The sequence below is a fragment of the Stomoxys calcitrans genome, chromosome 1 (genome assembly GCF_963082655.1).
Source record: "Stomoxys calcitrans chromosome 1, idStoCalc2.1, whole genome shotgun sequence".
Classification (NCBI taxonomy): domain Eukaryota; kingdom Metazoa; phylum Arthropoda; class Insecta; order Diptera; family Muscidae; genus Stomoxys; species Stomoxys calcitrans.
Window position 1 is genome coordinate 11,039,814 of NC_081552.1, and position 25,934 is coordinate 11,065,747.

Consider the following 25,934-nt stretch of genomic DNA (forward strand, 5'->3'; position numbering starts at 1 on the left):
TTGAAAAAGAATGTTGAAGGCCCTAACACAACTCATTGTCCCAAATTTCGGCGACAACGGGGCCCAAAACCTTCAATCGAGAGATCGGTCTCTATGGCAGCTATATCCAAATCTTAACCAATCTGGGCCAAATTCCAGAAAGATGTCGAGGGTCCTAACACAACTCACTGTCCCAAATTATGTCGGAATCGGGCAATAAATGAGCCTTTTATGGCCCATAACCTTGAATTGAGAGATCGGTTTACATGGCAGCTAAATCCAAATCTGGACCGATCTGGCCCAAATTAAAGAAGGATGTTGAAGCCCTAACGCAACTCACTGTCCAAATTTTTGCAAAATCGGACAATAAATACGCATTTTATGGGCCCAAAACCTCAAATCCTGAGATCGGTCTATATTCAGCTATATCCAAATCTAAAGGATTTCGACTGGCCTAACACAACTCACTGTCCCAAAATTCAGCAAAATCGGATCATAAATGTGGCTTTTGTGGGGTTAAGACCTTAAATCGGCGGATCAGTCTATATGGGGGCTATACCAAGATATAGGCCGATATAACCCATCTTCGAACTTATCCTGCTTATGAACAAAAAGAGAATCTGTGCAAAGTTTCAGCTCAATATCTCCAGTGATTTCAACAGACAGACAGACTTTTTTTAAAGCATATTGGCTTAGGAAATAAGCAGAAGTTTTTTTGAAATTTAAATTTTTTTTTAGTGTGTAGTGTGTTGTTAAAGTGTTGTTAAAAATTGTGAAACAAATTAAGTGCTCAGAGTCGACACCAGAGTCGGAGTCGAGCAATTTTCCCGGAGTCGGAGTTTAGAGAAAATTGTTCGAGAACTCCAGGGGTTTTTCCGAAACCCTGGTTGGAAGTCATGACAACGCGAAGCACAGTAGGTTAGAACCGAAAAAAATTAGTAAAGAATAAGCCATTATTTTAGAAATTTGCTGTGAAGGCTACAAATATCGTTTGGTGCAAAATTAATTTTGCATGTGTTTTGTGGATACAAAAGGAAAATAAAGCCCACATATCGGCTTCGCATTTTGAGAACTCCAGGGGTTTTTCCAATTTTTTAATTTAAAAATGGGTATTTTGATGTGCATATTGCACACGTTTAAGTTCACTTAAAACGCATCTACAATATGTCATCTTTAGAAGAGTAGAAGAAAAAGTAAAGGTCAAACAAGCTTAACTTTTTCCAATAAAGTCTAATCTACGAAACTGCTTTTTTGACCAATATATGCAGAAAATTTTCACACTTTTTTTTAATTCCAAACTGTACAACTTTTAAGGGAAACATCGGATGTTGACGCATGCTGCAGCAAAGGCATTGTAATTTCTGTCACCAATCCTTATCATGCATCAATATGAAAATCCAACCACACATGTCTTCGTAAATTGCCAAGTTCGGCCACATTTACAACTACAAAAAACAAAAAGTATCGAATATCCTCGAAACCAGTGGAGATATTGTTTACCTCAGGCAGACTTTTTTGTAGGAATGTTTGAATACTATCCAGCAAAATTTTTTAAAATCGGACTACAAATGTAAATTTGGCAGTCCGAATAATTTTTTGATGTGCCGAGGTGACCAACTTTAAGTGCCTGGAAAAAGGTGCCCGGACCAACAAGGGCCTATAACTTTTGCCAACGATAACTTTTCAGCTGTAAACACTTGAATTGTCAAAGTGTTGACTCCATCAGTTCTCAAATAGCATATTTGTAACCTACCCCACTACTGGGGTACAGGGTATTACAACTTAGTACATTTGTTTGTAATACCCAAAAGGTGGAGAGAGAGACCCATTGATAAGTATACGGATCGACTAAGAATCACTTTCTGATTCGATTTAGCTATGCCCGTCTGTCTATGATAAGTGTATAAACTACAGGTCGCAATTTTCATCCGATCGTCTTCAAATTTGGTACAGACATGTTTTTCGGCCTAGAGACGAAGCCTATAGAAATTGGAAAAAATCGGTTCAGATTTGAATATAGCACCCATATATATGTTCGTCCGATTTGCAGTAATAATGCAATAAAATGGTAATTTGTGAAATGATTCCCTCGAAATTTGGCAGGAAAATTTTCTCATGACTTTCGACATTATTGGTGAGTTTCATAAAAATTGGTTCAGATTTAGATATAGCTGTCATATGTGTATATCGCCCGATTTTCACTTCTAGAGCCACTGCAAGCGCATTTATTGACCAATCTTGCCAAAACTTTGTACAACGCTTTCCTCATCAACTACCACAATATCTGAGATATTTACTCCAAATCGAATCAGATTTAAATATAGCTCCCATATATATGCTCGTCCGATTTTGGGTAATTTGCAATAATGTTGTCATTTGTTATTACAGTTTGAACATATTTGCTCATATTTGATACGGGTTGTTTAATAAGCCATCTGAAAACATCCGCCGAGGTCCATCAAAATTGGTTCCAAATTGGATATAGAGTCCACATTGTACTTATAGGGTAGGTGTAGGGTATTATACAGTCGGCACCGCCCGACTTTTGCCCTTCCTTACTAGTTTTTTCGGTTCTCTCCCATGTGCAACATTTCAGTCAAATGGGACAATCAAAATTTCAAATCGCAAGATCGGTTTATATGAGAGCTACACCAGTTTAGCGACTGATTCGGAACGTATTAGCCTCTGTTGTTTGAAGTGGTAACAGGACATGTCTTTCAGAATTTTAGTTAAATCGGAAAAAATATGCGGATTTCAGAGGTTATAGAAATGAAATCGGGAGGTCGGTGAATGTGAAAATTATATGAGGGTTAAAGACCGACTTGACCATACTTTGAAGAAGAGCTGAAAGAAAAAGAACAGAATGTGCAAAATTTCAGATGAAATGGCTAACAAGTGCGGTCTGTAGATACTCAAGAAGTCAAGTCAAATGGCCACTTTATATGGGCGTCAGGGACGTAGCCAGGATTTTATTTTGGGGGGCTTTCCTCACATTTTTTCAAAATCGAAAACTGCCAAAATTCTTTTGTTGTGAAAATGGTAAAGATACCTCATTTTTTTTTTTTTTTTTTTTTTTAAATTATGCTCGCTATTGGTTGCAGGAGCTGTACTGATTGCCACAACATTATTTATAGGCCAACCCTTATCTTTAAAATACTTCAAAGTGTGGTTGTCTTTGCGATTATCGTAGTTTTATGTTGAAAGTTTCGGCAAATCAGCGCTCAATTTTGCTCTCAAACTAGTTTTATGATTTCAACAGGTTATTATTTGTGTTGGTCTATTGGTTTTAAATGACTTTTATTTCAAAAAAATTTTACTTAAATAAACTGAAAGCATTCAGACTATAATTGTTAAATACTTCAAAAAATAGACGTTGGCCAATTTTTTACGAAGAACCTTCTACATTCTGCTTAAATGATATTGCTAATTTCTTCTTCGAACTTAATTAAAATCGATCGAAAATACGGTTTTGATGGATAAGATGTCTGGTAAAAATCGCCCAATTCATTAATCGCCACCACATTTTGCCTAAAATTTTTTAAAAAAGGCTTTTATTTTCTTTCTATTTTAAATATAAACATAAACAAACGCTATATTGGTTTCAGTTGAATGAATAAATCCAACATCATTTTTGTAGTTTTTCTATAAAGTAATCGTGAAAAAATGGGTTTTCGCTGTGAAACTCTAACTAAATACTAACCTTGTTTTAAAAAGATTTTCTCGGAAGAAAATCTAAAATTTAAAAAGTAAATTTTAAACTGTTCTAAAGAATATACCAATAAAACTAACAAATTTCTACTGGAATCAACGCTGCTTTCTATTGACTGATAGTGTTCGTCCTTTAATCACTATAAACTTCATACCAATTGTCTTAAATACTGTATTGTGAATTATGGAGTTCCGAGAAAAAAAACTAAATGGTTTTATTTGAAAAAATTGTTTTAAAATGTAAATTAATCTGGGTGAATATTTCGGGATTTTAAAATTGTGTTTCCGAGTCCTTTAAATTTTTCATTTCATTGTTGTTGTAAATCAAATAATTTATAATTAAATATTACGTATTATTCTTTTGAGACCAACGTAGAGCAGAGTTTATCACATCCGCCTATGATGCTGAAGGCTTGGGTTCGAAAAAAATTTCAGCGGTGGTTTTCCCCTCCTGATGCTGGTGACATTTGTGAGGTACTATGTCATGTAAAAACTTTTTTTCAAAAAGAGGTATCGCACTGCGGCACGCCGTACATTAGAAAAAGGAGGCCCTTCATCATTGAACTTAAACTTGAATCGGACTGCACTCATTGATATGTGAGAAGTATGCCACTGTTCCTTATTGGAATGTTCATGGTCAAAATTTGCAATTATTTTTTGGAAAAGTTTTCCAGACTAACAAGACACTTTAAAATTTTTTTTACAGATATAATCTCACCTAAAATAATAAAACGAGAATTAAGAGAAAATTCATACAGAATTATGTCTTAGAAAAGGTTTTGTTAAATGTTTGTTTTTCGGAACAATTTAAAAACAATTTCGCAAAAAACTCCTTGATGATTAATAACTTTTCGATTACAAAAATCACCGAAATGTCATCTTTTGAAAATATTACATTGCGATTCGTTTAAAAAAAAATTATGTAACGACGAGAAATTCCTTAGAATAGAGTTGCCTTAGAAAAATTATTGATCGAATTAGGAAAGTGGTTCCGTAATGAATATGGATCGGCGTAAAGTGGACGACTAAAACCAGTTACAACAACGTTGGTTATTTTTTATATCCCAAAAATTAATCTCAATAGCAAACAAAATTCTATGAGTGAATTTTCTGGAATCCGTTTTAATATCTTGTTGGAAAGGCTAAAGTCGTGTGGAGCCGACCATAAAATACCCTACACCTACGCTACAATTATAAATTCGGGCATCATATAACTATATATGTATATGAGAGCTATATCTAAATCTAAACCGACTATTAAACAGATCGTTTTAAAAAATAGTTGTTACTACGCCCATATTGGTGCAAATCGGGCGAAAAATATGTATGCTATATCCAAATCTGAACCGATTTTGATGAAATCTCGCACATACGTTAACGTAACAAAATGCCAAATTTTGTGCAGATCGGTTGAAAATTTTAGCTACTACGGCCATTTAAGTGCAAATCGGGCGATACATATATATGGAAGCTATATCTAAATCTGAACCGATTTCGATGAAAATTTGCAGATATGTTAAAATTAGTAACAAAAAAAATCCATGCCACATTTCGTGCTGATCGGTTGAAAATTGTAGCTACTACGCCTATTTAAGTGCAAATCGGGCGATACATATATATGGGAGCTATATATATATATATGATGAAATTTTGCAAAAATGTTAAAATCAGTAGCAAAACAATCCATGCCAAAATTTGTGCAGATCGGTTGAAAATTGTAGCTACTACGCCCATTTAAGTGCAAATCGGGCGATACATATATATGGGAGCTATATCTAAATCTGAATCGATTTTTATCAAAATCCATATCGTTCTTCCTTGGGGCAAAAAGCTGATATGGGCAAAATTTCGGGATGATTGGAAAACAAATACGACCTGCACTTTGATTACAAGAATAGATGGACTCACAAATCGTATCAGAAAGTGATTCTAAGTCGATCGGTATACGTATCAATGGGTCTAGCTCTTCTCCTTCTTAGTGTTGCAAACAAATGCACAAATCTATAATATCCTGTACCACAGTGGTGGTGCAGGGTATAAAAATGAATGTATGACATTAATCCTACTTCTTTTGACAGCAGGTGCCAACATCATTAAATCCAGCTTTATTCGCTAAATGGTCATAAAAAATAAAAAAAAATATATTTATTGTTGTGGGGGCTTGGAAAATAAAAAGGTTTTTGTTTTTCAAAAATTTTCAAAATCAAAATATTTAAAACAAGTAAGAGCGTGCTAAGTTCGTCCGGGCCGAAACTTATATACCCTCCACCATGGATGACAATTGTCGAGTTCTATGCGCGGTATCTCTTTTAAGGCAAACAAAGAATATTGAATAAGAACTGTAATGCTTTTGTAGCTATTTCAAGTTATAGTCCGATCCGGACCATAATGCTGAACATTGTAGAAGTCATGTAATATTTCAGTTCATTCTGATAACAATTGCGCCTTGTAGGGGCTCAAGAAGCAAAATTGGGAGATCGGTTTATATGGGAGCTGTATCAAGCTATTGATCGATTCAGACCATATTAGACACGTATGTTGAAGGTCATGAGAGAAGCCGATATACAAAATTTCTGCCAAATCGGATAAGAATTGCGCCTTCTAGAGGCTCAAGAAGTCAAGATCCCAGATCGGTTTATATGGCAGCTATATCAGTTTAGGTACCGATTTGCGCTATACTCAGCACAGTTATTGGAAGTCATAACGCAACAAATCATGCAAAATTTTAGCCAAATCGGATGAGAATGGCGCGCTCTATGGGTTCATGAAGTCAAGATCCAAGATCGGTTTATATGGCAGCTATATCAAAATATGGACCGATTCATACCAAAACACCACGTGCGAAATTTCAGTCAAATCAGACGAGAATTGCGCCCTCTAGAGACTCAAGAAGTCAAGACCCAAGATCGGTTTCTATGGCAGCTATATTAAAACATGGACCGATTTAAGCCATACTTATCGCAGTTTCAAAATTAATTTCTGTCAAATCGGACGAGAATTGCGTCCTCTAGAGGCTCAAGAAGTCAAGGGCATGGCTGTTTCGACTTAAAATGACATGACGATCAAGAATATATATATATATATACTTTATGGGGTCTCCGACGCTTATATCGAGGTGTTACAAACCGAATGACGAACTTGGTATACCCCTATCCTATGGTGAAGGGTATAAAAATTGCTACGTCAATATAAATTCTCTAAATCATGAATATGAATTCGGACAACGGAATAGAGGGACAGGCATAGTGGGTTAAAATTTTGCCTTTAAAAATATTCATTGAAATTTTCCTAAAGAAAACATTTTTGGAAAATCTTGTTTGTTACAGATAAGCATAATTCATGCAAAATGTAGTGTATTTTATTGAAATTTTGACTTTAAAAAGTTATCTCGAGGTTAGGTTGCCTTTAGAGAGCTTTTCGGGGAAATTTAGTCCTTAAAAACAAATTCATTCAAATTTGTCTTAAGAAAAAAGCATTAAACAATGGTCTAAAGCCGGACAATTTTTATAAAAATTTTGTCGTTGGAGACATTTAAATTAAAATGTTGTCTAAAAAATTTTAAAGAAATTTTGTCTTTAACAAGTGCTAAGTTCGGCCGGGCCAAATCTTATATACCCTTCACCATGGATCGCATTTGTCGAGTTCTTTTCCCGGCATCTCTTCTTAGGCAAAAAGGATATAAGAAAAGAGTTGCTCTGCTATTAAAACGATATCAAGATATGGTCCGGTTCGGACCACAATTAAATTATATGTTGGAGACCTGTGTAAAATTTCAGCCAATTCGTATAAGAATTGCGCCCATTGGGGCTCACGAAGTAAAAAAGAGAGAACGATTTATATGGGATCTGTATCGGGCTATAGACCGATTTCAGGCATATCGGATAAAAATTACGACCTCTAGGGGTCAAGAAGTCAAGATCCCAGATGGGTTTATATGGCAGCTTTATCAGGTTATGAACCGATTTGAACCTTATTTGACACAGTTGTTGAAAGTAACAATAAAATACGTCGTGCAAAATTTCATTCTGATCGGATAAGAATTGCGCCCTCTAGAAGCTCAAGAAGTCAAATCCCCAGATCTGTTTATATGACAGCTATATCATGTTATGGACCGATTTCAACCAAACTTGGCACAGTTGTTGGAAATCGTAACGAAATACTTCGTGCAAAAATTCATTCAAATTGGATAAGAATTGTGCCCTCTAGAGGCTCAAGAAGTCAAGACCCAAGATCGGTTTATATGGCAGCTATATCAGGTTATAAACCGATTTGAACCATACTTGGCACAGTTGTTGGATATCATAACAAAACACGTCGTGCGAAATTCCATTCCAATCGGATAAGAATTGCGCACTCTAGAGGCTCAAGAAGTCAGGACCCAAGATCGGTTTATATGGCAGCTATATTAGGTTATGGACCGATTTGAACTATACTTGGCACAGTTGTTGGATATCATAGCAAAACACGTCGTGCAAAATTTCATTCCAATCGGATAAGAATTGCGCACTCTAGAGGCTCAAGAAGTGAAGACCCAAGATCGGTTTATATGGCAGCTATATCAAAACATGGACCGATATGGCCCATTTACAATACCAACCGACCTACACTAATAAGAAGTATTTGTGCAAAATTTCAAGCGGCTAGCTTTACTCCTTCGGAAGTTAGCGTGCTTTCGACAGACAGACGGACGGACGGACGGACAGACGGATGGACAGACGGACGGACAGACGGACGGACAGACGGACGGACATGGCTAGATCGACATAAAATGTCGCGACGATCAAGAATATATATACTTTATGGGGTCTCAGACGAATATTTCGAGTAGTTACAAACAGAATGACGAAATTAGTATACCCCCCATCTTATGGTGGAGGGTATAAAAAATAATTTTAAAGGGGGTCCAGCCCGTTCTGAAGTTTTGTCATAAGAGAATGTTACGCCGAAATTTTAGAGACAATTTATACAAATTTTGTCCTTAAAAAAACATTTTTAAAGAGACTTTGTCTTTAAAAAATAATTTTGAAGGGGGTTCGGCCCGTTCTGAATTTGTGTCATTAGAGACTGTTACGCTGAAATTTTATCTGTAGAAAAACGTTATTAAAATTTTGTTTAGAAAAAATTTTGTTTTTGCTAAGAATTTCATTACAATTTTGTACTTGAGAAAATATTTTGAAGGCTTCCCTGGCCTCAGCAAAATGTTTTCTTTGTGATGATTAGAAATATGAAATTTTGGCATTTTAAAAAATTTTACTGAAAATTTTGGTTTTGAATAAATTGAGTTTGAATTATTTCTTTAAACAAAATCATTTTGGGTCCCTAGAACCCCCCCCCCCCATTGGCTACGTTCCTGATGAAAGTTATATCCAAATCTTAAGCTATATGGGCCATTTGAAATCTCCAGCGACCTTCATCGATAAAAAATTTTCTGTGTAAAATTTCACGCGGATATCGTTATTCGTTCGACCGTAATCAAAACGAACAAGAATGTATGTACCTCATGGGATGTCAGATTAATATATCGATCAGATTAATATTTCGACTGCAATTGGCACAGTTTTTGGAAGTCATGAAAAAACACGCAGTGCGGCTTCTAAGGGCTCAAAAAATTTAATCGTGGCTTCGGTTAATATGTCAGCTATATCAGGTTATAGGCCTATTTGGATCGTACTTGGGACAGTTGTTGAAAGTCATAACAGAACACTCCATGCTATATTTTAGCCCCATCGCACAAAAATTGCCGCTTCCAGGGGTTCCAGACGTGGAATCGGTTTTTATGGGAGCTTTATCAGGTTATAGACCGACTTAGACCATACTTGGTACAGTTATTGGAAGTCGCAACAGAACAGTTCGTGTTTTCACTTTTTTTAATTTCTCTAAAGCATTTTTATCCCTAAAATAGGCAATACTATGTATTTTTCAACAATTGAAACCTTGTTTACTGAAATCTATATATATATATATATCGATTTTCCTCCTATTCCCTTTTTCAGGTCCTTTATGAACCAGGTCCAGCCACCATAGCTCATTTTCCGTTGATAGCCGTTAAGAAGAAGAGTGTTACATTCTCCTGCTCAGTCGATGATCCAGGTTATCCCGAAACAAATAGGTTTGTATTGCAGCTCTTTTGAAACTTGGCATTAACACACTATTTTACAGTATACCATGTGTAAACTATCATTTTAACCCTTACAAAAATAACAATAATATCCTTAATATTATCCTTTTTTTGTTCACACCCTAACGTCTTCATCAACCAACACCATTACAATGAAATCATTTATTTTATAAATCCATCATAATTCCTGGTTTTCATTGCTTGCCTTAATTTTTATGGTTTGCAAACTAAAGCTCAATCAAAGTTTCATCACAAGCACCAACATCATCACAACGAACATTACCAACACTACCAAAATTATCATCACCATCATCACAAATTCACTTTTACACAATACAGGCTTTGACAGCTTCTGAAATTGAAGAAGCTTATGAAGCTATAATTGGCGAACATTTTCAAAAACGTCACGGCCCAATTGACAATCATTCCACCAAAACCCATAAAAACAACAACAACCACAACGACCATAACAATTCAACACACCACAATCACCTTCATCAACAACATCCACGTCCACCACCAGCTTATGAACAATTACAGGAGCGTGGTGAGGTTGATGCATTGTCTGATGATGGGGGTTTTCGTGAGGGACATACTTCGTCGCATAGTGCTTTGGCTAAAACCAAGCATGAGTTTAAAGAAACGCATCTTCTAATTGATTTTACAAACAATTCTCCCTGTTCTCTACTTACTTTGACATCATTCTCACCGCAATCACAAATCTTAACATTGCTGACGAACCATCAACAACAACAACTGCCTTACAATGACAATGACTTTGGCTCCCGTGCAATGGCATCCGTCTCTATGTCATCGTCCACAATGCAATCATCGCTTGAATTTTATCGCAAAATGGGTAAATTCTCATTTAATGCTCGTCCCAAATTGCCCCCATCCAGTTTCCGTTGGCTGCGTGGCGGTCGTGCCTCCTCCTCGGACACCAAGGATTATACTATAGAGCCTGTGGGTCTCGACAGTCGCACCAACTACTCGTGCTATGCCATGAATGCCGGCGGCAAAGGTGCCATAGCCACAGTCAATTTGGAAGTACATGCTCCGCCATTTTTCATCAAGAATCTGCCCCCATACACGGGTATGCTGCATACATCACGCAATGCAAATCTAACGTGTCGCATTGAGTGTGTGCCACGCTGTGAGATATCCTGGCTGAAGGATGGTGTCCCCATTGAGAAAAATGATACACGGTATTTTGTCAAAGACAAGTACATGGATGCTTCACCGGCAACGGGTGACTTTGAGAGTATGCTCTCGGTGCTGGTAAGTACACAGCAAAGAAACATAAAGAATACACTCAGGGAAATTTTTAAAAAGAGATACAATAAGAGTTTGCTGTAAAGCAGACTGACTGCAAACAGAATGGAAGAACAATATGTTGTTTATCGTTTATAAATTTAATATTTAAATGCGAAAATTAAAGAGAACCCACAGAGAAAAAAAAAGATTTTTTTTTGTAAAACCAAAAATTCCCTTTATATATAACATAGGAGGCCACAGTAGCGCAGAGGTTAGCATGTCCATCTATGACGCTGAATGCATGGGTTCGTATCCTGGCGAGAATTTCACATGAAAAATTGGGCGGTGGATATCCCCTCCCTGTTCCCTGCTGGCGACATTTGTGAGGAACTATGCCATTTGAAACAAGTAAAAGCGTGCTAAGTTCGGCCGCGCCGAATCTTATATACCCTCCACCATGGATCGCATTTGTCGAGTTCTTTTCACGACATCTCTTCTTAGGCAAAAAGGATATAAGAAAAGATTTGCTCTGCTATTAGAGCGATATCAAGATATGGTCCGGTTTGGACCACAATTAAATTATATGTTGGAGAGCTGTGTAAAATGTCAGTCAATTCGAATAATAATTGCGCCCTTTGGGGGCTCAAGAAGTAAAATAGAGAGATCGATTTATATGGGAGCTGTATCGGGCTATTGACCGATTCAGACCATAATAAACACGTATGTTGACGGTCATGAGAGAATCCGTCGTACAATATTTCAGGCAAATCGTATAATAATTGCGACCTCTACAGGCTCAAGAAGTCAAGATCCCAGATCGGTTTATATGACATCTATATCAGGTTATTGGCCGATTTGAATTATACTTGGCACAGTTGTTGGATATCATAACAGAACACGTCGGGCCAAAATTCATTCAAATCGGATAAGAATTGCGCCCTCTAGAGGCTCAAGAAGTCTAGACCCAAGATCGGTTTATATGGCAGCTATATCAGGTTATGAATCGATTTGAACCATTCTTGGCACAGATGTTGGATATCATGACAGAACACGTCGTGCGAAATTTCATTCAAATCGTATAAGAATTGCGCACTCTAGAGGCTCAAGAAGTCAAGACCCAAGATCGGTTTATATGACAGCTATATCAGGTTATCAACCGATTTGAACCATACTAGGCACAGTTGTTGGATATCATAACAAAACACGTCGGGTCAAAATTCATTCAAATCGGATAAGAATTGCGCCCTCCAGAGTGTCAAGAAGTCAAGTCCCAAGATCGGTTTATATGGCAGCTATATCAGGTTATGAACCGATTTGAACCATACTTAGCACAGTTGTTAGATATTATAACAAAACACGTCGTGCCAAAATTCATTCAAATCGGATAAGAATTGCGCCCTCTAGAGGCTCAAGAATTCAAGACCCAAGATCGGTTTATATGACAGCTATATCAAAACATGGACCGATATGGCCCATTTACAATACCAACCGACCTACACTAATAAGGAGTATTTGTGCAAAATTTCAAGCGGCTAGCTTTACTCCTTCGGAAGTTAGTGTGCTTTCGACAGACAGACGGACGGACGGACGGACGGACGGACGGACAGACGGACGGACATGGCTAGATCGACATAAAATGTCACGACGATCAAGAATATATATACTTTATGGGGTCTCAGACGAATATTTCGAGTAGTTACAAACATGGCTGCCATAACATTTTTATACCCTCTTATGGTGGAGGGTATAAAAATGTTATGGCAGCCATATAAAAACTTCTCCTCAAAGAGATGTCGCACTGCTACCCACCACTCGCACTCGTCTCAAAATAGGAGGCCTCTTATCATTGAGCTTAAATTTGAATCGGACAGCACTTATTGATATGTGGGAAGTTTGCCCCTGTTTTTTAACGGAATGTTCATGGGCAAATTGCATTTACTTATAAAGAATAAAAATGCTGACTTTGTCTTCAATTCTTGTAAGAGCAGTTAGAAGTATATGGAAATATATGGGCATTTTATATGGAAATACATTGACTTTTTTAAAATAAAGAATGCCAAAAATGTTGTATTTTGGAATATTACCAAAGCTATATTTGGCTTTGTTAACCTTTTTTCTATGTGTAAAATCCCCATGCTGTATATGCACATGAATCATAGTAAGAAGCATTAAGGAATGCACACGATTATGTATGTTTATACGTATGTGCATACCATTTCTGCTGCCTTTGATTCAAAACAGATGTAACCAGGTAGCATCTCCATTTGTCGCCCCCACAGCAGGTGTTCTCTCTTTTTTTCTCTATTTAGAGCACAACAACTTGGCTTTGCCTAAAAATTCTGTAATTGAGATAAATTAAAGTAATAAATTGTCTCTTGTAAAGAAAAACGTTCTTTGATGCTCCTTGAAGTTCTCGATACTCATCATGTTATAATGATGAAGAAATGCAGAGAGGAGAAAAAACACTTAGAAAGTCGATGATTATGAAGTGAATTAATGGAAAGCAATATTTTTCATAATAAAACGAAATGGGTTAAAAAAGTTTATTTTTCGGGAAAGGTGGAGAAAATGATAATAAGGACCGAAAAAGAATAAAAAAGAATGCATATGAAATATTTAACAAGTAAAAGCGCGCTAAGTTCGGCCGAGTCGAATGTTCGGAACCCACCACCTTCAACAATTTAGTTGAAGGGCATAATTTTATTCTACATACCAAACTTTTGTCAAATCAGTAATAATTAAATATTCTAGGAACCGAACAAGGGTAATCGGGAGACTGTTTTATATGGGATGTCATAACAGAACACTATGTACAAAGTTTCAGCCAAATGGCGGCTTCCAGGGACTCAAGAATTCAAATCAGGAGATCGGTTTATATTTCAATCCCCAACGACCTACATCAATAGTGGGTATCTGCGCAAAATTTAAGCGGTTAGCTTTACGCGTTAGACCGCTATCTTTATTTTGACATGGACATGGCTAGATCGACTCGGAAGGTTGAGACGATCAAGAATATATATACTTAATGGGGTCTTAGGCGAATATTTCGAAGTGCTACAAACGAAATGTCTAGATTAGCAAATCTTTTTATACTATCCGCCATAGAATGGTGGTATACCAATTTCGTCATTCCATTTGTAACATATCGAAATGTTGATCTGAGACCCAATATAGTACATATATTCTTTGCCGTCTTGACATTCTTAGTCTTGAGCCTCTGGAGAGTCCAATTCTTATACGATTTGGTTCAAATTTTGCATGAACACTTATCCGATTTGGATAAGTATTTTACGAGGATTTATTTTAACTTGCCACAACCCTGCCAAGTATGGTCCAAATCGGTTAATAACCTGATATAGCTCTCATTTAAACCGATCTCGGATCTTTACTTCTGGAGTCGCTAGAGGGAGAAAAAGGCAACCCATCAGCAATCTCAACTCTTGTTAAGGATCATCAGGTATTCACTGACCCGGTTGATAAGACTAATCTACTGACTGAAATTTTTGCAGAAAATTCTTCCTTGCCGTTTAGAAATCAACAACTTCCCGTGACTGTTTGTGTACCTAGTTCGATGCCTCAGATATTATTTCGAACACGTGGAGTTAAAAGGGTCCTTGCGGATTTCGTCGTTAACAAATCTCCGGGCCCGGACGGTATATCAACACTTATCCTTTTTAAGTGTTTTTCGACGCTTGATCGTCCACTATGCAACCTTTTCAACCTTGCTAACCATGCGGGAGTTTTCCCGGCGCGTTGAAATGTTGCAAATGTTCAGCCCATCGCCAAAAAAGTGGGGCGAACAACCCTGCGAATTACCGGCCAATTGCGATATGCTCCTCGCTCTATCCACCAGTTTGGTGAGAGTAAGGTTGTGACTTTGGATATCTCCAAGGCATTTGATAGGGTATGGCACGGTGCACATTTATCAAAGTTTGTTGCTTTTAGTGTCGGTAATAAATCCGTTCGATTTACATCGAGCTTTCTCAGAGATAGCACTATACGAGTTGTTGTAGATGGGTTCTCATCAGATGAGTATACATTAAGCGCAGGTGTGCCACAAGGCTCTGTCCTTTCCCCTTCCCTTGTTCTTATTTTCATTTACGATCTATTGGGTCAGACTTCGAACTCAGTCTACTCATTTGCCGATGACAGTAGTCTGTATCATTCATATTTATTCGACCATAGGCCCAGTCCTCAAGAAATTGTGGACAGGAGGCCCATTATGGATGAGACGCTCTCCCAGGATTTGTTGGCCATTTCCGAGTGAGGTAGTATGAACAGAGTAGACTTTAATACACAGAAGACGCAGTGCTGTTTCTTGTCTCGCAAGCGATTCACTGACCTACTACTATGTTTCACCTCTTCTGATCTTCTCAATATCTATACCTCCTACATCAGGCCGAGGATGGAATACAACTCGCATATATGGAGCTCCAAAACCATCCTTGGAGCTACTTGACCGGGTTCAACGGAAATCGATGGTGTTGATTTGGGACAGTAGGGTATCCAACTCTATTGCTTCTCTTGAACATCGTAATGGCATGTGTTCCAGGGATATTCGTATTCTTATCCCTGACGTTAGGATGCACACCAGGAATACAAGACTTGCCAGGAACTCACACCCGTTTGTAATTGATTGGCCAGTCGACCGAACCATGCATTACCGAGAAAATTCATTTTTCGCCCGAACCATTCGCATTAATCGACTTCCGGCTCATATCATTCCCACCGTCATTGACGTTCAGAAATTTAAGACGAATATCAATAAACACTACTCCCTCTTTCCCCACTCCAACCCTTAACTTTCCTAATTGCCAACGTAATGCACTACATATGTAGGGGACATCCCCTGCGTGTTGGTTACGTTAAAAGAAAAAAAAAAGAAAAAAAAAGAAATAAAGAACATGCATTCTGAACGCATCAACCGCTTCTTCATGTGTCGAAAAACGTTGACCTCTCATTTTATTATTTACGTACGGGAATAAAAAGAAGTCATTCGGTGCTAAGTCAGGGCTTTACCGCGGATGACTCATAAAATCGATGTTTTTGAGTGCTCAAAATTACAGTTATTTCATACTTTTTGGGTATTTCTTTCGACCAATCGACACGAGCCTTTTTTGAGCGATTGACAAATTGTGTGGGATACAACGTAAAATGTTCATGCAATATTGAATGTATGTTGGTCCCACTAATGCCTAATGTTGTCTCAATCTCAAGAAGGGTCACATGACGATTTTGCACGAAATTCGTCATGGAGTGAACTACGAAATCGGTTGAATTAACCATACCATCGATAAACACTGGTATTTGATGGAGCTTCATTGCCAAAAACTGAATTAAGTTAATCGATGCACTGTTATAGAGTTAATCCACGTCAAACTTGTTAAAAAAATTGCACTAAAATTTTCACAATTAGGGGAAAGTTTTCAAACACTCTTAGAGTTATGCTTCAGGAAGCTCTAAGTGCGAAAGCGAAATAGGTTACCGAAAGTGGTTTAAGCGTAAATCCGTGTAATACAGAAGTAGTATTTATGCACTTAAAAAAAAACGTCTAAAATTGGCGAATTTTTTTATCCACCTCCATAGGATGGGGGTATACTAATCTAGTCATTCCGTTTGAAACACCTCGAAATAGTCATCTAAGACCCCATAAAGTATATATATTATTGATCTATGTCCATCCGTGCGTCCGTCCGTTCGTGCATCCGTCCGTCCTTCCCTGCGTCCGTCCTTCCCTGCGTCCGTCCTTCCCCGCGTCCGTCCATCCGTCTGTCGAAATCACGATGGCAGCTTGAAATTTTGCACATATACTTAAAATCGATGTAGGTCGTTGGGGATTGCAAATGGGCCATATCGGATCAGATGTAGACATAGCTCCCATATAAACCGATCTTCAGATTCGACTTCTTGAGCCCTAACAAGCCGCAATTTTTGTACGATTTGGCTGAAATTTAGCATGCGATGATCCGTTATGACCTCCATCAACAGTGCCAAATACGGTATATATCAGTCTATAACCTGTTATAGCTCCCATTTAAAGCAGAACCTCGATCATCCTTGTTCGGTTCCTAGAAGCTTTAATTTTTGCTGGTTTGGTATGTAGAATAAAATTATGCCCTTCAACTAAATATATTTTATATTAATTTTTAGCAGAATCCATGGTGGTGGGTTCGCAAGATTCGGCACGGCTAAGTTCGGCCGGGCCGAATCTTGGAAACCGATCTGGGATCTTGACTTCTTGAGCCTCTAGAGGTTGCAATTATTATCCGATTTGCCTGAAATTTTGTACGACGGATTCTCTCATGACCATTAACATACGTGTTTATTATGGTCGATCTCTCTATTTTACTTCTCGAGCCCACAAAGGGCGCAATTCTTGTTCGAATTGGCTGACATTTTACACAGGTCTCCAACATAATATAATTTAATTGTGGTCCAAACCGGACCATATCTTGATATCGCTCTAATAGCAGAGCAAATCTTTTCTTATATCCTTTTTTTTTTGCCTAAAAAGAGATGCCGGGAAAAGAACTCGTCAAATACGATCCATGGTGGAGGGTATATAAGATTCGGTCCGGCCGAACTTAGCACGCTTTTACTTGTTTAATTTAATATCAGCAGACAGTGATTACTGATATCAACAGGCTAATTTCTCTGGGTTTACAATCATGGTCAGGTAATATTTTTTGCCAAGGTTCGAAGGCTGTTATATTAACTTGCCCTAACGAAGTACTTTTTTATGTTGACCAGGTCTTTGTAACTCGTTTCCATTTTAATCATGAATTTATAAACATTTAAATCTCAATATATGACTTTATTCATGCATTTACTCTGTTTTTCCCTGAACTCATGTGGTATTTTTAAATATATTCATGGTTTGTTTTGTATTTGAACGCTTTCAGCATTTTAATATGTCCAATTGGCCAAATAACAAATTTGACATCGAAGGAGATAATGCCAATTATACTTGCATTTCAACTGGCAACGCTGTGGGACCGGGTATAAAAAGTGCCACATATTTCAGTATTGAATGTAAGTTTTCAGGCGTTTTTTCAAAAGTAATGGAGCATTTTGTTATGTGTTTTTTATAACTGTGGAAAAATCAACAAAATAACATAAATGCCATACCAACAACAATAAATACCAACAGGGGGTTAAGGAATCAAGATAATATACCCTGCCATCCAATAACCAACAATGACAACATTTTTCAGTGGCTCAGTGGAAATTTCAAAAAAAAATTCCCTTTGACATATGTGTCAGTTTGCTGTTGGAGTCATTTCAGGGAGGATTTGCTTAAAAAAATAAAATAAAAATATTTGTATATGTATGTATGCATACATTTTTTGCTTATAGCCCATATTTTTGGTGGTTTGGCTTTATGTTTTTTTGTGGTTGGGCTATGCTCTTTGGGACTTTGGCTATTCTATGTGAACTGTTTGAATAATTTTTTCCACCATTTGACAGATGCCCCCGATAATACCACTGTATCAGAAGAAGTCGTTTATGTAGCGGAGGAAACAACACCAGGACGTGTCATGTGCAAATCGAGAGCTAATCCGGGTAAGTGGCATTTTGCCGCGAGGCTGGGAATATATATTTTCAAAAGGGTTGCTACCACCCTTTCCCCACCACCCTTTTCTTTTTTATAAGGGGAATAAAGCCTTTTGTCTAAAAACAAACTTTTTGTTTATAAATTTAATGTTTATATATTTTTTTTGGTCTTATTTCTGTGCGCTTGTTTAATTTTTTTCAGAGCCCACTTATGAATGGCATTTCAATGACAAACCCCTTATACAGGGCAGTGCTTTGATCATCAATACTGGCATGACGCGCAACGAGAGTGGCCGTTACACTTGTGTGGCGTTTAATAAACATGGGCGAAGTACCGCTGAGACAGTAATCGATGTTCAATGTAAGTATTGCACCATCATATAGAAATAATTTAAAACAAGTAAAAACGTATTAAGTTCGGCCGTGCCGAATTTTGGATACCCATGAATATATTCATCATCCTGCTTTATTATGACTCCACTCCAATAGTTATATCCAATTATGGGCTGTACTGGATCATATTGGATTCAGGTGCCGAGAACTTTTATTCAAGTCACAGTATCACCGAAATCGGGCAATAAATCCTATTTTTATGGCACAAGACTTCAACTCACAGTTTAAAATTTCAGGGAAATCGTGTAATAAATGCCGTTTTTATGGGCTTAATACTCTAATTGGTCTTTATGGCAGCTAAATGTAATCCGATCTGGACCATATTCAGGTTCGCCAGGAGGCTTTAACAACTCACTGTTTAAAATTTCAACGAAATCGGAATTATACTGTATGACAGCTCTATGGTAATATGGTCCGTTATGGACCATAATCAAGTTGCACGTTGGGGATCCAAACCAACACACTGTTTAAATTTTCAGCGGAATATGACAAAAAATTACGCTTTTATGGTCATAAGACCCTAGATCTGCAGATCGGACTATATGGCCGCTATATCCAAATATGGTCCGATATGGCCCATTCAAGGATTTTTCCTGCGAATAGAAAAATATGGGTCTGTCAAATTTCAACTTAATATCTCAAATTTTGAAGACTGTAGCGTGATTACAACAGACGGGCACACAGACAAATAGATAACTGGCATCGTTAGCCAATAGGAAGCAATCACTTAAAGGACAGATTGTATTGTATCAGTGTGTGAGTTTTGGGGGGCCCATTCCACTAGGCGATTTGATCCGTCGCTGATATGGTATCAAGGCCATTCTTCCAATTTCCAACACCAATTTGAAGTGTCTTCTTCCACTAATGTTTGCGCTTTCAATTTCAATTAAATGTGCAGAAAATGGCATACACTGTGAAAATAGGGTACTGGATTTTTTGATATCAGAAAGGGGAGGATCCCCCTTATATTATTTTTCCAAAACGTCGGATTTCCGGCACGGGCAGGTATATTAACTCAAAAACACGATCTGATATAAAAGTTTAGAGTCAGGTCACTAAGGGAAGCTACCATCTCCAAACCCAATCAAATGTACATCTGACTCTATTATGACTAAAGGGGTGTCAAATGAAAGGTATTTGGTGGTAGAGTACGAATCTGAATCTGATATTTAAATTTGGCGCCAAATGTCTGTGGGCCGCTGTTTACCCCAAAACGATTTCCAAAGGCCATGTGAGTCGATCAGAATGACATGAGGCTCTTATAAAAGGTCCTTGGGAGGAGAGCCCAAATCAGATATTGAATTTTGCGGTCAGGTGTCTTGGGGCAACCCCACCTTCAATATTCCCTGAAGCTGACATGTAGGCCATTACTCACACTATGGGACTCAAATGAAAAGCTTACCTATCTGATAATATGGGGGATAATATGGGGGATAAAGTGTCTTGGGAAACCCCACCACCAAAAATCATCCAAAACGGATGAAAGATAGCTGGAAATGAAATAGGAATCGGATATTTAAGCTTTAGGAGAAGTGTTAGATTTATGTTTTGAGGTCAACGATAAGGGGAATCTTTTTATAGGCGAGTCCGAACGGCATGCCTCAGTGTGACACTCCTTTAAGGAGAAGTTTTAACCTGGCACAGTACCTCACAAATATCGACAGCATTAGGAGGGTTATCCTCTCCTCTACCGCTGAAACTTTGTTTTTGATGTTATCGCCAGGATTCGAACCCAATCGTTCAACATCATCGGCAGATATGTTAACCTCTGCGCTACGTTGGTTTCCGCCAAATATGCCTATCTCGTGATTTAGGGTCTTCACTTACACATATACTGGAAGTCATAGCATATGCAAAATTTAAGCCAAGTCTTGCAAGAATTGTGCCCTCTAGTGACTCACAAAGCCAAATTGTAAGATTGGTTTATTTGGGGGCTATATCAGGCTCACGATTATTCCGTTAAGGAACAATGGAGAGCCTTCTTTCTTATCAATGAATGCTGTCCAATTTAAGTTTAAGCTCAACCATAAGGGACGTCCTGTTCATAGCTTAGTCTTCGGATTCGGAACGTTACTTCTTTGTTGAGAACTTACATGATAGGGGCGAATAATTTTTCCCGCTCAAATTGTTTAAGTGGCCGTCTGCCATCAATCTCCCTAAGACATTTTCGTTAATTATGACACCACAGGAACAGCATGAGGAAGATACCTTCTACTTTATACCGTTGAACCTTTCAGATCGCTTTAAAGAGTCCAAAAACTTGCTAATGTCCACATCATCTAATTGAGACAAGTTCTCAAAAAATAAAAACATAAAGTGGAACTCCTACTGCCTGCCAAAACGGGACACTGCAAATATTCTATAATCTCCTATTCCTCGAAATCTTAACAGGTTTTGCGTCGTTACTTGCTACCTTCAATCTGCCAGCATGTTACCTATCATGACGGACACAATGACTGAGACGTTTGTTCTAGCCAGCGAGACCAGAGTGGTAGACCTCTTCGTGTCTAGATTAGGCCTCAAAATTTTAGGCCATCTGTCATTCGTTGCCCTTCGACATTTGAAGCGCCGTCCACCAGACCACAACACCATATAGCATTATAGGTTTGACAACTGAAAGGCTACATCCAACTTTTGCCAATGGCTATTTTGCAGGTGTATAGGGCAAGAATTGTCAAAATATTTGATTTGCATTTCACTTTCTTGTCCAGCTAATCACCCAGACAGTTGGCGCTTTTAGCAAATGGAACATTATCTCCTCCCAAGGAGATAAGACCTTCTTGATGTATATCTCTAAGAGTGCTATGAAAACTCCCCCTAACTACCAGAGCCACACTATCGGCATACGCGGCACTTTTTCACCACTTCCTTCCAGAGGCAGTAATGCATTGTTTCAAAGTAGAGGAGACAGTACACCTCCGGGAATTGTCTGGCTAAGGAACACTTTGTTTAATGCTTTCTTTTCAAATAGTACAGCCAACAACTTTTAAAAGTCTGGAAATGTCGATGAGCCAACACAAAGCACTGTCCCAAATTCCGGCGATATCGGACAATAAATGCGTTTTATTGGCCCAAAACCTTAAATCAAGAGATCAGTCTATATGGCAGCTATATTCAAATCTGGGCCGATCTGGGACAAATTGAAGAAGGACGTCGAAGAGCCTTACTAAACTCACTGTCTCAAATTTCAGCGACATCGGACAATAAATGCGTCTTTTATGGCCCCAAACCTAAAACCAAGATATCGGTCTATACGGCAGCTATATCCAAATCTAGACCGATCTGTGCGGTATTGCAGAAGTATGTCAAGGAGCTTATCCCAAATTTCGGCGATATCGGACAAAAAATGCGCATTTTATGGGGTCAAAACTTTAAATCGAGAGACCGGTCTATATGGCAGCTATATCCAAATCTGAACCGATCTGGGCCAAATTGAAAAAGGATGTCGAAGGGCCTAACACAATTCACTGTCCCAAATTTCATCAAAATCGGATAATAAATGTGGCTTTTGTGGACCTAAGACCCTAAATCGGAGGATCTGTCTATATGGAAGCTATATCCAAACCTGAACCGATCTGGGCCAAATTGACGAAGGATGTCGAAGGGCCTAAAACAACTCACTGTCCCAAACTTCGGCAAAATCAGATAATAAATGTCGCTTTTATGGGCCTAAGACTTTAAATCGGAGGACCGGTCTATATGGCAGCTATATCCAAATCTGAACCGATCTGGGCCAAATTGACGAAAAAAGTCGTAGGGCCTAACACAACTCACTGTCCCAAATTTCAGCGAAATCGGATAATAAATGTGACTTTAAGGGGCCTTAGACCCTTAATCGGAGGATCGGTCTATATGGCAGCTATATCAAAATCTGGACCGATCTGAGCCAAATTGACGAAGATATAGAAGGGCCTAAGACAACTCACTGTCCCAAATTTCAGCAAAATCGGATAATAAATGTGGTTTTATTGGCCTAAGACCCTAAATTGCCGGATCGGTCTATATCAAGATATAGTCCGATATAGTTCATCTTCGAACTTAACCTGCTTATGGACAAAAAAAGAATCTGGGCAAAGTGTCAGCTCAATTTCTCTATTTTTAAAGACTGTAGCGTGATTTCAACAGACAGACGAACCGACATGTCTATATCGTCTTAGATTTTTACGCTGATCAAGAATGTATATACTTTATAGGGTCGGAAATGGATATTTCGATGTGTTGCAAACGGAATGACAAAATGAATTTACCCCCATCCTTCGGTGGTGGGTATAAAAGCATAGAACAAAATGGTTTATAGGTGAACAATATCCTGCAATTGAATCTGAATAAGAATTTTGGGACCCAGAAAAGGAAGCGCAAACATAAAGCAACTATATAACTTACCGAAAATTTTCTTCGTTTCAAAAAAAATTTCTGAAGAAATGTTAAATGAAATGTTAATGACTTCTTAAGCCTCTAGAGGGCGCAATTCTTATCCAATTTGAATGAATTTTTGCACGTAGTATTTTGTTATGATATCAAATAACTGTGCCAAGTATGCTTCAAATCGGTTCATAACCTGATATAGCTGTCATAGAAACAGATCTGGGGACTTGACTTCTTGAGCTTCTAGAGGGCGCAATTCCTATACGATTTGGCTGAAATTTGACATGACGTATTTTATTCTAACTCTCAACATCTGTGTCAAATAAAGTTCAAATCGGTTCATAACCTGATATAGCTGTCATATAAACCGATCTGGGATCTTGACTTCTTGAGCCTCTAGAGGTCGCAATTATTATCCGATTTGCCTGAAATTTTGTACGACGTATTCTCTCATGACCATCAACATACGTGTTTATTATGGTCTTGAGCGCCCAAAGGGCGCAATTCTTATTCGAATTGGCTGACATTTTACACAGGTCTCCAACATATAATTTAATTGTGGTCCAAACCAGACCATATCTTGACTTCGCTCTAATAGCAGAGCAAATCTTTCCTAATATCTTGTTTTGCCTGAGAAGAGATGCCGGGAAAAGAACTCGGCAAATGCGATCCATAGTGGAGGGTATATAAGATTCGGCCCGGCCGAACTTAGCACGATTTTACTTATTTTGTTTCTTCTCGATTTTGGCAACATAACATTTAGTAATGTTTATAGATTTTCAATTTTCTCCCTTTTTGTGTGAAAACATTGTTTCATTTCTACGTCATTTAAGTTTGCGGTGGCCTTTTGTTATCTCCATATGTGACCACTTTTGAGGGAAGAACAGTAAACAAAACAACACTTAACCACTCCATATGGCCTCAATCCCCTTTGCCCCAATCAAAACGCCTAGTCTATCGAAATTGACACAAGCACACACAACACTGTCTCTTACATTTAGCCGTAGATTCCCTGTTCGAATGGCTTTGTGGCAGAAAAAGGGTTTATAAATGTTATTGTACGAGACTAACATAGAGTATTTTGATTATGTCCTTTTTCCGGTTTATGTTTTTCGCTTCGATACGATTTCTTTTTTCGGTTTGTCGCCGCTGATGTTGTTGCCGCTACAGCATCTGAACCTGTTGTTGGTAACATTTGGTGTTGATTGTTATGATTATGGCATAAAGTTGGATGCCCAACAATTCGGTTTTCCACATCCTATTTCCCGCTACTCTCTCTCCCTCATTCTCTGCCTGTTACGCCAAAGCAAAGGGGTTTGGGAGGTCTAGTGACAAAGGATTTTGTATCACTTCTAGAAAAAAAGGAATATATTTCTTGTTTTTGCACACGTTATTGTTGCTGCCTTTTGAAGTTTGTGTTCAATTCTATTGGTGTATGTCCTTTGTTAAGACAACAACTACAACAATAACTGCCACAACAGCCTTACAATGTTATAATGTTGAGGCTTAATCTCGTTTGTCACATTCGCAAAAGGGTTTAACATCATTGCATGAGTGTTGGTATAGCCATCAATGTGGTGTGTGTGTGTGCTATGTTTTGTGGTTCGACCAAAGAGGCAAGGGATAAAATTTAATAAACCCACAAATTTGCCAATAATGTTTCAATAGCTGGTAACATACGGCAGAATGTTGAAAAATATTCTCTATCTGACCACAACGTAGAATGAAAGAAAGTAGACTACTTAAAAATGCCAACCACGAAGTATAATTTAACGATTAACAGCATAAGGGGGGAGAAATCAGCGTGATTTAAGGGCGTTAAATAAAGAAAAAAATGTTTCAAATCTATTACGGTTGTCTTATGATCTAAAATATGATAAATAAAGTTTACAGTTAGGTATACTGATTTCATTACATTTCACTTTTTTATACCCTAAGGTGTAGGGTATTATAACTTAGTGCATTTGTTTGTAACACCCAGAAAGAAGAGATATGTACCCATTAATGAGTATACCGATCAACTCAGAATAACTTTCTGATTCGATTTCGCTATGTCTGTCCGTCTGTCTGTCTATGTTAATTTGTGTGCAAAGTACAGATCGCAATTTTCGTCCGATCGTCTCAAAAATTGGTACAGGCATGTTTTTCGGCCTAGAAACCTACTAAAATTGGACAAAATCGACATTGGCTCCTAATGTCGATATCAAATACGTGGTCTACTCCCACATACCTTTAATTTGAGCCCCATATTTATATAGTCGGCAAACATGACTGGCTTCGGGGTGTTTTGGGGGATGGGCGGTCACTCAGTGAGGTGACCTTGAAAATATACATCGGATTCGTGTTCCACTTTAAAAACCCTCTTTCTAGAGCCTCATATTACAATAGTCAGAAAATACTTCCTATTTGGGTGTTGTTGTGAGGGTGGGGTGGCCCCATGGACACTTTTCCCGAATATTGATATCAAATTCGTGCTTTACTCCCAAAGACCTTTTATTTGAGCCCCGCATTGCTATGGTCGTAAATTTGTTCCCTTTGGAGGATGTTTTTGGTGAGAGGCGGT

General features: G+C 38.1%; 1 protein-coding gene across 11 annotated transcripts in view; it reads left to right on the forward strand.

The window, feature by feature from the left end:
- LOC106090474 (hemicentin-1) overlaps nt 1–25,934 on the forward strand; it is a 1,337,150-nt gene that overhangs the window by 1,239,204 nt on the left and 72,012 nt on the right. For all 11 annotated transcript variants that reach the window (XM_059367960.1, XM_059367994.1, XM_059368012.1 and 8 more), the window contains 5 exons: nt 9,681–9,796; nt 10,705–11,083; nt 17,962–18,091; nt 18,527–18,622; nt 18,816–18,974. In XM_059367960.1, coding sequence (XP_059223943.1) covers nt 9,681–9,796; nt 10,705–11,083; nt 17,962–18,091; nt 18,527–18,622; nt 18,816–18,974 — 880 coding nt within the window. The remainder of the gene's footprint in view (nt 1–9,680; nt 9,797–10,704; nt 11,084–17,961; nt 18,092–18,526; nt 18,623–18,815; nt 18,975–25,934) is intronic.